General features: G+C 41.1%; 1 protein-coding gene across 2 annotated transcripts in view; it reads right to left on the bottom strand.

Annotated features, from left to right (window-relative positions):
* Positions 1 to 73: 73 nt before the first annotated feature.
* DDX42 (DEAD-box helicase 42) overlaps positions 74 to 17,441 on the bottom strand; it is a 40,663-nt gene continuing 23,295 nt past the window's right edge. For both annotated transcript variants that reach the window (XM_043584968.1, XM_043584969.1), the window contains 12 exons: positions 14,373 to 14,477; positions 12,424 to 12,543; positions 11,373 to 11,549; positions 10,543 to 10,671; positions 9,850 to 9,949; positions 9,230 to 9,277; positions 8,610 to 8,707; positions 6,711 to 6,987; positions 5,312 to 5,538; positions 3,551 to 3,661; positions 2,317 to 2,418; positions 74 to 1,665 (listed from right to left, as the gene is read on the bottom strand). In XM_043584968.1, coding sequence (XP_043440903.1) covers positions 976 to 1,665; positions 2,317 to 2,418; positions 3,551 to 3,661; positions 5,312 to 5,538; positions 6,711 to 6,987; positions 8,610 to 8,707; positions 9,230 to 9,277; positions 9,850 to 9,949; positions 10,543 to 10,671; positions 11,373 to 11,549; positions 12,424 to 12,543; positions 14,373 to 14,477 — 2,184 coding nt within the window. In that variant the 3' untranslated portion in view covers positions 74 to 975. The remainder of the gene's footprint in view (positions 1,666 to 2,316; positions 2,419 to 3,550; positions 3,662 to 5,311; positions 5,539 to 6,710; positions 6,988 to 8,609; positions 8,708 to 9,229; positions 9,278 to 9,849; positions 9,950 to 10,542; positions 10,672 to 11,372; positions 11,550 to 12,423; positions 12,544 to 14,372; positions 14,478 to 17,441) is intronic.

The following is a 17,441-nucleotide window of genomic DNA, read 5'->3' as shown; positions in this document are numbered from 1 at the left end:
CATGTGCTGCACTGTTATAAATCCTACTTTGTATGTACTCACTGTGAAGTACAAATGACAAACAATCCACAGGTCCCAGTAGTAAAACATTTACTAGAGCAAGCAGAAAGGAATGCACATCTTAAAGAAACCTTCACAAAGTCACAAAATTCGAAGGATGTATATTTCTTTTCCTTTTATAAACAAGATAGAACAAAAATCATCAAAATCATTTCAGCAAAAGATTTTTCTACCATTGTGGCAAGTTAAAAAAAAAAATACAATGAAATAGAAGACACTTTAAAAGCTGTCAGAGTTTTTGTTTAAATTTAGCAACACTTCAGACCTGGAGCAGTCTTGTTTCCAGGATCATCTTTTCCTCTTGAAGGGCAGAGGTTCTGGGTCTGGCAGGCGGCTGCTGCTTCCTGTCTCAGGACTGGATACAAACCTGGCTGGGGAACCTGACCATGGACTCCTGCTTAGAATCAGACATCTCCCTTCCCTGCAAAGTCTAGAAGCACCAAAATGCTTCCCCAAATCTCTAACAAACACTTCAGTGGGTTGGGTTTGCAGAAAGCCAACTCCTAAAAGGGACTGCCTGGCCACACAGCTAAGAAAAGGAATTTTATTTGTAGATGTTTATAAGGTGACAGTTTAGTAAAAAATATACGCTACATATAATATAAACCTAGAGTGAGTTTTGTGCCCTAGAAGGCCCTTTCTTCCAAGGTATTCTCAACTGACCTTGACAACTCACCCAGAGCCCAAAAGGAAGTTCCCAGCGCTCGCTGCTTCCAAGGACCAAAGCAGCTTGCTAAGAAGACATCTGAAAACTGATCCAGATGAAAGGGTAATGTCTCCAAGCTCCAGCTATCCACTAAGGGCAGGGGGTCCTTACACCGTGGGCCCCAACCCAGCCCTGAGACACCTAGTTACCAAAAATCTTTCTAAAAATAAAATTAAAGACAATTGATTCCACACTTCAGCACATACCCTCTAACTGTCCCATCGACTTTTCTTGCGCTTGGGTGGCTCGGGGACAGCAAAACCGTCAGCTGTCTTATCTGTCTTGCTGTCCATCTTGTCCATCTTGCTGTCCACCTTGGGGTCCACCTTGCTCTCACGATTGCAACCTTCTTTCCTGCTTTCACCATTCCGACCATCGTTTGCGCCTCGGCTCTCTCCATGTCGGCCTCCACCTCCTCCATGTCTGTTCTCCCCGTGACGGTGACCATCAGCATGACGGCTGCCGCTTTCTGGGTAGCGGTATCCATCTCCATGGCGACCACCATCTCCGTGACGTGGGCTGTCGCCATGCCGATTGCCACTCTCTCCGTGACTGTGGCGGCTGCCACCCCGATTTTCAGTATATCGCTCTCTCTTCCCGTTGCCTCCCCCAGGCCCTTCTCGGCTGTTATTCCCTGAAGCTGTGTTGTTGACTCCCTGGGCTCCAGCGGAAGGGTAGGTCACTGGAGCACTGCTGACGTTCCCGGTGTTGCCAAAGCCTGGGATGCCCTTGGCGGCGCTGGCGATGGGGCTGTCTGGACTGTTATGGCCCTGTTGGGCTGAATTGGTTGGAACAGAATTCAAGCTCCCTGCACTAGTCCATCCACTTGCCCCAGCAGCAGAGCTTCCTGCCTTCTGGTTGCTTAAGCTGGCAGCAACAAAGTGACTCTTGTACTGTGACTAAAAGACAACAGGAGTAGGTAAGATAGCGGGTTCAAGAAAATTGGACAGATAAGCTTGGCAATAGAAGGTACACAAATTCTATGTTATCCTGGCACGATGATTTGAGCATCCTGATGGCCCCATTACTCTGTGGTCTCTATGTTCCTCTATTAATGAGAGAGAATAAACCTAGGAATCCAACTGAAACATCACTGAGGGCAGGTAAAATGTATAAATTAAGGCTCAGCTGGTTAGCCAGCCAACTGGAGGATAAGTATAGAAGACGTGTTCAGAATTCGTAAGAACTACAGAATCAAACTTGTCTTAGCTGGAAAATGGCAATTACTCTCAATCAGATTACAACGGTCTTAGAGGCAGGCAAACTCTTGGCTGTGGAGGCAGGGAGGGAACACCAGCCCTGCTGCAGCACAACAGTCCTGGGCTTTGGGATGACGGAGGTCAGTGACCAGCAGGAGGAGATTCCCTAGCTTCTACACCTACACCTCTAGGTAAGCTACCACTAAGTTTATACTCCAAACTGAAAGCAGTGAGAAGGCTCTAAATCCAGCATCAAGCATATAAGCCCAGCCATCATCTCAGAAAGACTAGGCCCGTCATCACAGCCCAAGAGTTACCAGTGAAAGCTTGTTTATATGTTTAAATCCAGACCTGGAAAGCTGCTTTCATGGCCGTCAGCCGATCTCCCATGGCTCCTGTGGAGGGCTTGTAGGCCTCATAATTGCTCATTACATTGTTGTTATTTCCTCGGTCCTAAAAAACAAGCATACCCATGAGGACAGAATGGGCCTCAATATACTGGAAACAGAAGTGGGCGCTGCAATGGGAACAGGATATTTTTATTTATATTTTGTGGAAAAAGGTACAGTAATAATCATTTTAAAATGTTTTATTTACGACTTTTAACCCAGTGATTCTGTTTTGGGGGAATTAACCCTAATATATTAGAAATGAAGTCAGATAATGCTCAAAGCTGATCATGTGGTACTATTTATGCACACAAACCTGATATTTATATAATTCTGTGGAGCTTTATGCTACGGACAAAGAGGCCACAAGGCAGTATACAGCGTATGCATGTAGCATATACACTGTTCCACTCTTAAGTCTGAGTCTCCGCTTCAACACTTACTGGAGTGTAACTTGGGGTGCCTCAGGTTTATCACCTGTACTTGCTTTCACTGGGTGGATGTAAAGATGGACTTAATACACAGGACGGCCTGCAGTGGCTGGCCCTGGCATACAGTAAGTGCTCAATGGTAGCTATCGCTAGCATCTGTGTCCTGTGCATCATTGTTACTGAGACACAGGAGCAGATTCTTCTCAAAGACACTGAGTTAACTGTAACGCTCCAGAAACAGACTGGCAGCTTTCTACTTTGGTTTGGAATCAAAGTTAAGAAAGCCAGTGAGGGGACACTTTTGTTAACTGTTCTGTGAGAAAAGCTAGCTCTCACCTCACTCTGGTGCTATTTCCCACCGAATGTAGGAAGCATTCCTGAGTTTAGTTACAAGATACAGTAGAGTTTACAGAGTGACCCTGTGTTCGTAGCAGCAGGCTCTAGGCCATTGCTGGAGGGCTTGTAACAACAGACTGCTGGGCCCCACCTCCCAGAGTTTCTAACTCACCAGGCCTGGGATAGTGCACAAGTTTGCAGTTTGCTGCTGCCAGAGACCACAGTTTGCAAACCACTGCTAATCTAGACTATTTCCTGAGCAGGTCTAGTCACCACGTACACATGGGTGCTTCTTCAATAGAAGTCACAACATTCCCTTCTAGACAAGGTTCTGAACTCAGAGAGGCTTTCACAGGTAGATGAGGACAGTCATAACCTCTTCCAGGACTCAGGACCAGCCCTAAGGGCACTACTGTAGTCTGGACTCACCGTGTTCTCTGAGCCTAGGCCAGGCCGCTCCCTGTAGCCTAGGCCACCTCCACCAATGTTCAGCTTTTTGCCTTTGCCTCCTTTAAAGCGGGATTTCCGAAACCAGGCATTCTGTGTTGAACATAATTCAAGGTTAGGCGAGGGGAAGAAGAGGCGGCCAGAGAAAGAAGACAACATCAAACAGGAAATTAAGGGGGAGGGAGGAACTTACTGCTTCATGTTTAGCCAACGTTTTTATGGCAACTGTTCATAGGAACAGTTTAGTCCACCAAATTTGTCAGGAGTCTTAGCACCAGGAAGGGAAGTGATCACACAAGCCTCAGATATGAAACACTTACTCTGGCCTCTTCTAATTTCCTAGAGGAAAATGAACTGATTTTCTAGATCTCAATCTATACATACCACTGGACTATACAAATAATGGAGCTTTTAAGAACTGGTGGGTTCAGAAGTAAAGGAAAAAGGCTATGTAAAGTGAGGCTCATCAGAATTGGCTCTAGGGGCAGACGTCCAGGACTGGTAGCCCCATAACTGAAAGTTTTATTTACCCATAGCCCAAAATGTTCCTTGAACTTATCACTAGCAGAACACTACTCATGAGATTTATTCACATTCTCTTCAGAATGCCAACATGACTGGGAGAGGTTAGTCCTTTATCTGACAATCACATGTTACAATCTAAATGAAGTACTTAAGAGGTAGGGCTGGCTTCAGAAAGGCACTGGCCAGGGAAGCTGATCACACAGTCTGAGAGCACAGGAAACATGAGGCACAAAAAGGGATGTAGGAAAAAGCCAAAGACAAGATATATCCTGTTTGAAAATGTAGTTTACGACTGGCTCTCTGTACCCAGGAAAGAGAAGGAAACCGTATCCTATTCCTTCCTGCAATGCAGGTCCTTTATTCCCAGAACCCCGAGCATGGACAGCAGTACCACACTGTGAGTACATTATGGATAAGCTATTCTGTGAGCTGGCTTGTAAATCTAAAAAACACAAAGTCTTTACTATCAGAATGTTTATACTGAATCCATTTGTAATATGGGGATGATGTGTTCAGATGACTCGAGATTTAGGGGCGCCTGGGTGGCTCAGTCGGTTGAGCGTCTGACTTCGGCTCAGGTCGTGACTTCACAGCTCGTGAGTTCAAGCCCTGCGTCGGGCTCTGTGCTGACAGCTCAGAGCCTGGAGCCTGCTTCCGATTCTGGTCTCCCTCTTTCTCTGCCCCTAACCCACTCGCATTCTGTCTCTCTCAAAAATAAATAAACGTTAAAAAAAATAAAATAAAAGATGACTCAAGACTTAATTCAGTAGAACGCCCAGCTTTGGATCGGTAATCAAGGTTATCAAAGGTCTGAGACCTAAGTCTACGTAAAATAGTTAAATATATCGTTTTCTTAAGACATCACACATTTTTAACCCCCCAAGGAGAAGACTGGGAGAAAGAGTGGTAAGGGTAATAGTAGCCATCTTTGAGATTAAACTTACAAGTATGCTATGAGGCAAGCAGGCAGAAATTTCAGAGGGACAGATTTTTGCACAAAAAGGAATAGCTTTTCAAACAGATGTTGCTGAAAGGAGAGGATCAGCAGATGGACCAGATGAATTTTAATGTCCTATAATACCGATCTGTCATAAGCACTGTCCCTACCCACGGCACCAACTTTCCTGTCCTGTTTCTATGTTATCTTCTCAAGCTTGTTGAATTTTTTTCACTTAGTTTTATAACCTGGGGCAATGTGAAGTGTGCCCAGCCCCTCACCTGCATTGCTAGATCTAGGAGTTCCTTGGAAACATGTTGATTGGCTCCTTCCAAGTTCCGGACAAGGTCACCAGCAAAATTGCTGTCCTTGGGGGTCAGCAAGGTATATGCCACGCCCTTCTCACCCGCTCGTCCTGTGCGGCCAATCCTGTGAGTATGAGTATCAATGTCTCGTGCCACATCATAGTTAATGACGGTCTTAATTGAAGGAATATCCAGACCACGGGCTGAAATAAAAACAACCAAATTCTTTTATTTTTCAGCATGAGTCAGAAAAAACAATGTAATCCAAAATGCTAGCTCTTTAAGAAACCACGTTCCTCTACTCTAGGCAAAGTGTATGGTTTGGTGAGCTAATACACAAGCATTTAATTAAAGTTACCCTTCAAGAGCAAATCCCACCATTGTCGATTCTATGATGCCAGGCCATCTAGCCTGAGACAGATGCCTTCTGCCATGGCCTCTCTCTTGCACCAAGAACATATAAAATAACTAAAGCCAGCATCAAATTGCCTTGAAGCTGAGAAATTATCTCCTTTTGGGGAGAAAACACGAGTTTTTAGGGGCAACTATTAAACTGAAAACACGGGGCACCTGGGTGGCTCAGTCGGTTGAGTGTCCAACTTCGGCTCAGGTCATGATCTCACAGTTCACGGGTTTGAGCCCCATGTCGGGCTCTGTGCTGACAGCTTGGAGCCTGCCTCAGATTCTGTGTCTCCCTCTCTCTCTGCCTCTCCCCTGCTTATACTGTCTCTCTTTCTCATAAACAAGCATTAAAAAGAAAATTGGAAAACAAAAATAAAAAACAAAAAACCGAGAATACAATGCAAGCCAAGAACCATACTTAAAAACCTTTTTGATCTTGAGTGAAGTAGGCCCAATTAACATAAGACAGTGCTACATTCGGACATACAACAAAGGCCTCGCCTATGATTAACTGACTCAACATTTTTTTTCCCCCCTGAGTGTCTTCCCACTGCAGGGATTCTTTTTTTCTTTTAAATTTTTTTTTTTCAACGTTTATTTATTTTTGGGACAGAGAGAGACAGAGCATGAATGGGGGAGGGGCAGAGAGAGAGGGAGACACAGAATCGGAAACAGGCTCCAGGCTCCGAGCCATCAGCCCAGAGCCTGACGTGGGGCTCGAACTCACGGACCGCAAGATCGTGACCTGGCTGAAGTCGGACGCTTAACCGACTGCGCCACCCAGGCGCCCCAGGGATTCTTTTTTTCAAAGAGAAACATTAAGTGAAAAGTGGTACCCAAAGCTCCGGATTGTGATCACTATACTCTGAACCGCTTGTTCCATTTGGTGTGGCCAGCCAGGCCAGCAGAATGCCATCTCTCGGCCTGTTCAGAACACAGAAATGTAAGGTCACTGGGGGAAGTCATACTCTACCTGCAACATCTGTGGCCACCAGGACTGGGATGTCCTTTTTCTTAAAGTCTGAAATGACTTTGTTTCTTTCACTCTGATCCATGTCCCCATGAAGCAGCCCAAGATTATGACCCTCCTGCTTAAGGTTATTGGCTAACTCTTCAGCATTGGCTTTTTTAGTAACAAACAGGAGGACACTTCCTGAAGAGGTAAATTCCACCAGACGACGGGTAAGCCAGTTCCATTTACTAGGCCCAGAGTGAAGAATCTCCACAATCTGTGTCACATCTTCATTTGCCTGAAAAAGAGGAAACAGATGACTATAACATCTGCACCAAGGGGCACCTGAGCAAGGACCAGATGGCACACGTTCCACCTGCATCTAGAAGAACCCTGAACAGTCCCTCTTCTCCTTGGGCCTTCCTTCAGCAAGTCAAGTACAACTCAAAACCTGCATTCCTTCTCAAATTGCTGTGCTCTCCATCTCCCTTGATTTGTACATACACCTAAGTCGTAAGCCCAAGTACTTCGCAAGACCTCTTTATAGGCCTGTTCAGATTATCCCTAATCAATTAAGCTCCTTTTCTGTCCTTCCCACTCACTGCTCCTAGTACAATTCATACATGCACATAGAAGGCACTAAAAAACAAAATGCAGACAGGGGTGCCTGGGTGGCTCAGTTGGTTAAGTGTCTGACTTTAGCGCAGGTCATGATTTCATGGTCAGTGAGTTCGAGCCCCTAATTTTAGATGTAAATTTTAAAAAATTAAATTAAATTAAAAAAAGAATCAAAACGCAATATATTGTTTTGGCAATGCTGATGGAAATGTTAACCTTAAAAATAAAACTTCCAGGGGCGCCTGGGTGGCTCAGTCGGTTAAGTGTCCAACTTCGGCTCAGGTCATGATCTCACAGCTCGTGAGTTCCAGCCCCGCGTCGGGCTCTGTGCTGACAGCTCAGAGCCCGGAGCCTGCTTCAGATCCTGTGTCTCCCCCTCTCTCTGCTCCTCCCCGCCCCCCCTCCCCCAACTTGCACTCTGTCTTTGTCTCTCAAGAATGAATAAACGTTAAAAAAAATTTTTTAAAGAAAAAAAGTGGGCAGTGTCAAAACACTAACTGTACAGAACTTAAGGAATTCAAACAACTTAAGGAATTCTCTAGGCAACTTTAATTCCAAATCACAATTCAGAGATCTCCCACACAGGACGTATGCACAGGTAAGGAAAATGCCACGAGCTCGTTTTCACCAGGGCTTTCAAGTCTCACCCACTCCATGCTGTGCACTTAGCCTGCTACTCCTATAAGCATTCAAAATGTCAGTTCCATCCTAACTGACTAGTAGTCTTCCAGGCAAAGCCTTTTCTTTCCCCCTAAAAGTTTTTAACTTTTATTATGGAAAATTTTATTTTATTCTTTTTTTTTTTTTTAATTTTATTTTTGGGACAGAGAGAGACAGAGCATGAACGGGGGAGGGGCAGAGAGAGAGGGAGACACAGAATCGGAAACAGGCTCCAGGCTCCGAGCCATCAGCTCAGAGCCCGACGCGGGGCTCGAACTCCCGGACCGCGAGATCGTGACCTGGCTGAAGTCGGACGCTTAACCGACTGCGCCACCCAGGCGCCCCTATTATGGAAAATTTTAAACATTCAAAAAAAAAAAAAACCAAAAAACCCAAAATGAACGTAATCACCTCCCATGTACCCATCACCCAGCTTCAATAATTATCCCTATTTTGACAATTTAGTTGTCTCCTCTATCCTCCTACCTTGTGTTTTTTAAAACAAATCTGAATCGTGTTGCCTCATTTGTAAATACATAACAACATAATTTTCCTCTCAAAAGGGAGAAATTAATTCTGTTTTCTTCATAATTTGAGAAATAACCCACTGGGGTCCCATCTGGCCCTGCTTATTAGGGTTACCTCGCCAATGTCTCCCTGCACCACACGAATAGGGTCGATCAGGATGTCTCTGGCCAGTTTTTCAATCTTTTTCCGAAAAGTTGCACTGAATAAGAGGGCTAAAAAGTAGAGTAAATTCTGTTACATAAACAGTATGACTTCTTTTTTGAATATCCACTAAGCCTCCTACTAACATTCAGAATTATTCAGCTTATAAAATAAACCCACCTGAACTTTAAACTTAGTTTCAAAACTGATTTACTAAGGAAAAAACATTTTCCTTTTTCTATTTTTATACATTTTCAGGTAAGACAGGGACTGTCCGCATGGTTCAAAGAGGCTCCTGACTTCAAATCAGCAGATCTGCACTGTGCTTTGCCTCTACATACTGATAACATCGTGTAACTTGGGACAAGTCACTTAATCCTCAGCCTGGGGTTATCCTCCGCAAAAACAAGTGAGTTACATCTGATGATCTCTAAAGTCCTGTCAAGTTCAGACAGACTATTTTTATATCCTCCTCTATGGCTCTCACCAGGACACACATGATCATTTTTGCTGCCATACTGTGAGTGCTTATAAAATACTTAGTTGTTTATTCTGAATATAAATGTGACTTAATAAAACTGCTTCATACATACTCTGTCTGTCAGGACGGACATGACTTGCTATGGATCGCACCTGGTACTCTGGAAGCAGAATAAAATAACATTAGAAGTCTGTACTATAGTTTGGGATGCTTGGGAAAAAGTCATTTTAGTAAAAATCTTCCTGTGAGAAGTTATAACTATTAAGGAAAATTTGAAACTCTTAGACCTATCATTTAGTATGAAACCCAGAAACACTTTCCCTCCTCCCAGCTGGGCTGGGCCCAGCAGTGTTCCAATCAGGAAAGATGGGTTATTCAGAATTTCACACATCTGGCTTAGTCAGGGAGGACAGGAAAGCAAAGGGCCTTCAATGATACGACATCCACCTACCTAAGAACACAGAACTTGACCTCTATGATTAAAGGCATATGAATAAAAATATAGAGAAAATATTCCTCCTATATACAAAGGCACTTCCAAATATCTGTAACCCAGCCAAGCCTAATGTATACTTCCTGAGAGAACTCCTAAAAATAGCTAACGATCTAATCCTGTACAAGAGTATTTTTAGCTTCTCTCATACAGAAAGAAAAAAAGTTAAGTCTAGAAAGACAAGGAAAAAGCAAGTATCATGAGGATGGGAGCAGAAGAAACTAGTATTAAAGGCATACCAAATCCCATGTCAAACATGCGATCTGCTTCATCAAACACAAGGTAAGAGACCCTTTGAAGATTGGTAGCTTTCTTCTTCACATGATCAATCAGTCGACCCTATAAGATTCACAACATGCATAGTGAGTACAATTAAAGGCATTTACAAGAACTTTCTATAATTGTGTTCCTGGCAAAAGTGCTAATAATCCAGTTGTAGACTGTAAGACACTGGGTCTGACAGCCTTGGACTTCATGCACTACAGAGCACAAAAGAACAGAAAAATTAAAAACCTAAACCTAATTGTGAGAAAATGGCCAGAACTATTTTGTGAGGTATTTTAAAATGACCTAATTTAAAACCTTATTGATGGGCTTTAATGTTTAGACTATACTCTTCTAGGCAATTCTGACTATATTCCAAATATCTTTCTGATTCTTGATGCTCTCAGTAACCACAGACCCATTTTCCAAGAGAGCATTAAAAAAAAAAACAACACAAAAACCGATTTAAAACAAAGGAGAATTTACACCTATTAATCTTAATAGACTGCTAATCTAGTCAACCAGTCAAAATTAAACCAAAGTCACAGGGTGAGTATTCTTCACCCAGCTATATCACATTTTAGGGGGCATGCCATTCAATAACCAACCCTTTTTCCATACCATTCCGTAAGTGGCCGAGGAGCCATTTAAACCTAAGACATACTTACTGGGGTACACACAACAATCTCTGCCCCTTCCTGAAGAGCCTTGGCTTGCTCCCACATGCTCCCTCCTCCATACACAGCCACTGATCGAAGATTATACGCTTTCCCAAACCGCTTACATTCTGCATGGATCTGCAAAGTTGTGGACACAATGACATGAACAAACCATGACACTGACAAGTACCTGTTACTACGCAAAAGTGAGTTCTAAAAGTAAACGAACCATTATCACGTACATCCCAACAGACTGTCTACAATCTAGATTATTCATTTTTTTAACTTTTTGCCATTATAATTATAATCCATTCTACCCAAACAAAATGAATTAACCCAGGAGGAAAACACAAACAATTCCCATGCATTTTTTCTCTTAAAACAGTTTTTTTTAGGGAAAAGTATGTACTTCATTATGTAGAAAATACGTAACAGTATTTTCCAAAAGTTTCCTGGTAGCACAACATGAATGTACTTAATGCCACTGGACCATACACTTAAAAAATGATCAAAATTATAAAATGTTATGTTCATTTCACCATATTTTTGAAAAAAGTTTCCCGGGGCACCTGGGTGGCTCAGTCGGTTAAGTGTCTGACTTTGGCTCAGGTCATGATCTCATGGTTTGTGAGTTCAAGCCCCATGTCAGGCTATGTGCTAATAGCAGATCCTCTGTGCCCCACCCCCTCTCTCACTCCCTCTCTCTAAAATAGACATATTTTTGAAATAAATACATAATTAAAAAATGAAAAAAGTTTCCCAGTTAATCCTATCCAACTGACTGGCTAGTCCCACATTAGTTCACATACGAAAGGGAGCATTCTACACCAAGTACATACCTGCTGGCAAAGCTCCCTAGTAGGACACACGATCACTGCAATCGGTCCATCACCTGGTTCCAGTTCCTTCTGGTCCATTATATGAATCAACATCGGCCAGATAAAGGCGGCCGTTTTTCCACTGCCTGTTTTGGCAATACCAATCATGTCTCTACCACTTAACGCCACAGGCACGCCCTACAGAAAAAATAAAATATATCTACCCTAAACTTTAAAATTTTAAAGATGTACTGAAGGAAATCTTGGGGAAATCAATGACATTCATTTCCAAAGAAACAAGAAATAACCTGATGGGTTATGCACACTGTCTATAAATTAACAAGAAATACCTAGCATTTCCATAAAATTCCTGATTTATAGGAAATAATATTATCATTCTCTTCAGGTGGATCAGCCACCATTTACAAAATATGAATGACTATATTTAGCCTGAGATACAGAAATGAAAAATTGCAATTCATAGTGTAAGTGGATTGCTAAAATTAAAAAATAAAATTTCCCCATGAGAAGGTAGACTATCTCACTCATCCAGAAAATTCTCATATTCTGCATAGGAATGAATAAATCCAACATATAAATGGAAAACAAGTTATTACTTCCAGTTACAGAGGTGAGAATTTTCATATCAGAGACAAAGGATTCCTAGTCACTGACAGTGCTATATTTGTCTACACACAAATCTTTTTTGTTACGTTTAGGCCTAATGAATTGCTTTCTTCAGGATGTATCTTTAAGACATTTATCAGATACAAAAGAATATTTCCCAGCCCTATTAGCAACATCTTAGAATGGTAAATAATTCACTTCTGCTCTTTAATTTTTAAAGATTTCAAAAATATTCTTGGATTTCATGTATGTTCTCCCCACCCCCCCCCCCCCACCTTAATTAAAGCAAAAGGACTAAGCCAAAGAGGAAATATTTAGACCACTTCTTTCCACGTCAATATAATTCTGGACCAAATGCTGTTTTACTGTTTTGCATTGTTTGTAGAATACGTATGGTCACTGGATATGATTCTACCTTGTTTTTCTTTCATTATGTTTTACTTACCTGGCACTGTATTGGAGTGGGCTGTGTGTACTCAGATTTCCGAATCTGGTGCATAAGTTGTTCATCAAACCCAAAATGAGCAAAACTACTTCCTGGTCTAGGAGGTGCAGCACCAGAGACCTAGAGATAAAGACAACTCCCAGGAATGACTCATACTTCAAAATAAGCAGCATCGGAAGTTCAATGGTGTTTACCTGTATCTTATACTTAGCTTGAGTATAAAAAAGGGAAAATACAAGTCTGTGGCCAAACACATACACTGTTTGAAAAGGTAGAACTCAAATAATAACGGATCTAAAACCTCACATAAAAAACTCCATGTTAAATATTCCTGAGATAATTGTCATATGATTGAAAATGATTAAGTGCCCCTTTTGCAATGACATGGATGGAGCTAAAGTGTATTATGCTACACAAAATAAGTCAGAGAAAGACAAATACCATTATGATTTCACTCACAGGTGGAATTTAAGAAACAAAACAGATGAAAATAGGGGGAGGGAAGGAAGAGTAAGATAAACAGAGAAGGGAGACAAACCATAAGAGATTCTTCAACTATGGAGAACAAACTGAGGATTGCTGGAGAAGAGGTGGGGGACAGGGAGGATGGGCTAAATGGGTGATGTGCATTAAGGCGGGCACTTGTTGGGATGAGCAGTGGGTGTTATATGTAAGTGATGAATCACTAAATTCTACTCCTGAAACCAATATTACACTACAGGTTAACTAACTTGAATCTACATAAAATCTTGGAAGGAAAAAAACAAAACAGATAAACTGGGAAAGATTTGAAAAAAATTTTTAAATGATTAAGAGCCTAGAAAGCTCTTAAATCAAGATTTCCTTTTAAGAAATAAAAAATATTGCTCAATGATTGGAAAAAGACATGAGTATTTTTTGCCATTTTGCAGTAACTATTAACCAGATGGTAGAAAAAAATTAAAATTTACTCTTCAAATAAAAAGGGCAAATGAGCTCCAAATAAGACATGTCTATACCCACTGGATACAATCTATTGTTTCCAGTTTTAGTTCTGTCTGAAGAATTAAGTATCCCACTTAATGATGGTCCACAGCCACAGTAAAACATTGTTCAAACTACTCAGGTGAAGAATGGGGTTTATAGCCTCCTTTTTGACTCTAACAGTAGTAGCCTTGCAATGCTTCTCATACTGATATATCTAATCAGTATTTCACTTAAAGGGCTTTTTTGAGGGGGAGGAGTGGGGGGCGGTTAGCCTTGGAAAATAGACAATACGTGCATATGCATGCATCCTCTCTGGGAAAACAGAAGTTCAAATGTCACATAGAAACTGGTAAGGCAGATACAGGCCAGAAAGCTGTCTGCACTAGAGTAGATATTACTGTACCATCTGTGTGTTTCACTTAACTAACATCCAGGAGTGCCTAAACAATGTGGTCAATGTGCAACCCAAAGCTTTTTGGCAATTTAAAACTATTATTCTGAAATGAGTGCATATTCTAAGGTGTTAATTTCTTCTTCTTCTAATTATTTTAAACATATGCTACATATTAATTTGAGTATACCTTAATTTAAAAATATCCTAGGATTCCACATATTGTTTCCATCTATTAATCTTGTCTCCTTTTCCTGAAGTTGGGACTTACATTCTTCATTTCTAGCCCACCCAACACAGTTCCTAGCACACTGTACTCGTTGCAGAATTACTTACTGATTTTAAGGTCACAATGACTTATTATTTCAATACAACATTCAAAATTGAATATTCATGTGTGTTGCATTAAAGATATAACAATTCTATCCCCAAATAGGTGGAAGACTAAAACAATAAAATCAAGACACAGGAGCCTTGCTATCAAAGATAGTCCAAGGACCATTAGAAAAGAAGGTTATTTTAGTTTGGATAAGCAATAATAGTAACTGTCAACTAATTAATATAAGAATATTTAGCACCATGGCTGACTTACCCGAAGATTGAGCTTATGACGGAGATCTATTAGCTGCTGAGGGGTGAGGTTGGTTATCTCTTCATGCTCATTGTAAAAATTTTTTTCAAATGGTGGATAGTCAATCTGCAGGTCCAATTATTCAAAGTTAGTCTAGAATTCAAGAGTCAATCCTGTAAGTTTGATTTTAATGCAAAATAACCTTTTACACATATTACACAAGTAAAGCCTTAACCAGTTAGTGAGGACAAAAGAATTCACTTATTCATGACACACATCCCAAATGTACAGCCAGTATCTTTTCCTGTATTCATTTTCTATATAAACACCAACCTACTTTTTTTTAATTTTTTATTATTTTTTTTTTTTAGCGTTTATTTAATTTTGAGAGAGAGAGAGAGAGACAGAGCATGAATGGGGGAGGGTCAGAGACAGGGAGACACACAATCTGAAACAGGCTCCAGGCTCTGAGCTGTCAGCACAGAGCCCAACGCGGGGCTCGAACCCACGGACTGCGAGATCATGACCTGAGCCGAAGTCGGCCGCTTAACCAACTGAGCCACCCAGGTGCCCCACCAACCTACTTCCTAAAGACACTCTTAAAGGATACCTCAGATCTGAACAACCGTGATGCAGACTAAGGAATCTACAATGCCAAAGGCCTCAGAAGACAAGTATTTTAAAGACATTCCACCTTATAACATTTAAATACATGTTTTGGAATAAGCTGTTCACACAGCTCTGGCATTTTTAAAAAACTTTTTTTTAAATGTTTATTTATTTTTGAGAGAGAGAGAGAACAGGGGAGGAGCAGAGAGATAGGGAGACAGAATCAGAAGTGAGCCCCAGGCTCCAAGCTGTTAGCACAGAGCCCAAGGCAGGGCTCGAACTCACAAGCTGGGAGATCATGACCTGAGCCAAAGTCGGATGCTTAACCAACTGAGCCACCCAGGTGCCCCTCATAGCTCTAGCATTTAGAAACATTTCTAATATTTCCTCTGAGGAGAGCTCTGCCTTTAGAGGGAGTTCTACTCTTTTTAAAACCTGAAACGCTTTATGTAACTTTTAAAAACTGTATGGCTAAGTATTTCTTATTCTAAAGAGGGAAGAAGTCATTCCTGACACTCTTTTCATAACTTATTGTACCAGGACTATAAAAAGAGGCATATCAGGGGTGCCTGGGTGGCTCAGTCAGTTAAGCACCTGACTTTGGCTCAGGTCATGATCTCACAGTTAGTGGGTTCAAGCCCCGCGTCAGGCTCTGTGCTGACAGCTTGGAGCCTGGAGCCTGCTTCGGATTCTGTGTCACCCTCTCTCTCTCTGACCCTCCCCGCTCACACTCTGTTTCTCTCTCTCATAAATAATAAACATTAAAAAAAAAAAAAAAAAAAAGGCATATCACCACTTACACATTTGGCTGATTCTCTTTAACCACATAAGAGATCTACAATAAAATGACATTAATTGTGGATGCAACCTAAAGTTTAATTATATTTCTATGGTATGATCAACAAAAAAAGTAAGCATTGCTTTAAAGGTTCCCCTTTAGCACTACTAATAGAACCTTTTGGAATGCTCCCCACACTGTTGCACTAAGCTGTAACAGGATGTTCTTCAGTTCTCTTTATCAGAATGGAAGCTCCACAAGGGCAAGAATTCTTGTTCACAAATTTTACATACAAATATGTAATTTTTTGCATATGGGTATGAAATAGAGTCATAAAGTATTTATTTGTATAAATAAATACTTAATGTGAATGTGAACAAAGCTACTTATAGGCAGAAGGGTTATCCTTTTCCTTACTGCTGGTCTCTCTGGGCAGACTGCCCACACTACATGTGAACAACTGTGGGCCACCCTAGCATGATGATGAGATTTGAGAGCTTCACCAAGGATCTCAAATATTTTATGAGATGATTATTTCAAGTACTTATGTGTTTTTCCTTATTAGGCCGTCATCCTTTGTCATAGATGCTTCCTCTCACATCAGTCTCACATACTTAGTTTCATCTGCCACATGTAAAATACCAAGGCATTATTTGGTAGCATCTGTGCAAAAGGAAACATTTCAAAAACTGAATATAATCCATAGTCTAGACCAGTCGTTTTCAAACTTTTTTGTCTCAGATGCCCTAAAAAACACGAACTTTTGCTTGTGTGGGTTTCATGCATTGACATTTACCATATTAAAACTAAAACTGAGAAATGTCTTTAAGATCTACTCATTTGAAAATAATACACTCGTTATACTCTAACATAAAAGCTTTAATTTTTAAAAAGTCATAACCTTGTTTTACATTTTTACAAATCCTTTTTAAAGTTTTACTTAAGTGATCTTAATCTCTTCACCCACTCTGGCGCTCAAACTCACAACCCCAAGATCAAGAGTTGGATGCTCTACCGACCAAGCCAGCAAGGTGCCCCTTTTTTACAAATCTTTTTACAAGTCTGACTTAAAAGAAATTGGTTCCTACTATATTTAGATTGTTGCAACATATTGCTTTGATTGAAACCTATGAAGAAAATCTGGCCTCACAAACATGTAATTGGAAAGGGAAGAGAGTATTTAATAGTCTTCAAATTATTGTGGATTTTTACTCTTCTTTGATAGTATACTAAGACTTGATCAGTGGTCACTTTTTTTTTTTTTTTTTTTTTACAATGTTTGTTTATTTTGAGAGAGAGAGAACAAGCAGGGGAGAGGCACAGAGAGAGGGAGAGAGAATCACAAGCAGGCTCCATGCTCAGCTTGAGGAGCCTGACGTGGGGCTTGATCTCACTACTGACAGATCACGACCTGAGCTGATACCAAGAGTCAGATGCTTAAGTGAGCCACCCAGGCACCCCTGAAAATTCTTTTGGATTTTGTGGACTCCCTGAGAAGTTCCTTCTAGGAGTCCTTGAACCACAATGTGAGAACCACTGTCTTAGACCTAGACTCCCTAAGGCATGCAAAGTCTAGTCTGATATTTAACCTGAATGAAACACAAATTTTTTTCAAGCGGATATACCAATATCCTCATTCTCTTTTCCTGACTTAAGGAAACTAAAATTCCTAGTTCCACTTTGAAGCAACAGTCTCTCATCTG

Source organism: Prionailurus bengalensis, chromosome E1, assembly GCF_016509475.1.
Source record: "Prionailurus bengalensis isolate Pbe53 chromosome E1, Fcat_Pben_1.1_paternal_pri, whole genome shotgun sequence".
NCBI classification, from domain to species: domain Eukaryota; kingdom Metazoa; phylum Chordata; class Mammalia; order Carnivora; family Felidae; genus Prionailurus; species Prionailurus bengalensis.
Note: the sequence above shows the minus strand (reverse complement) of the source record. Positions and strands in the feature narration are given on the sequence as shown.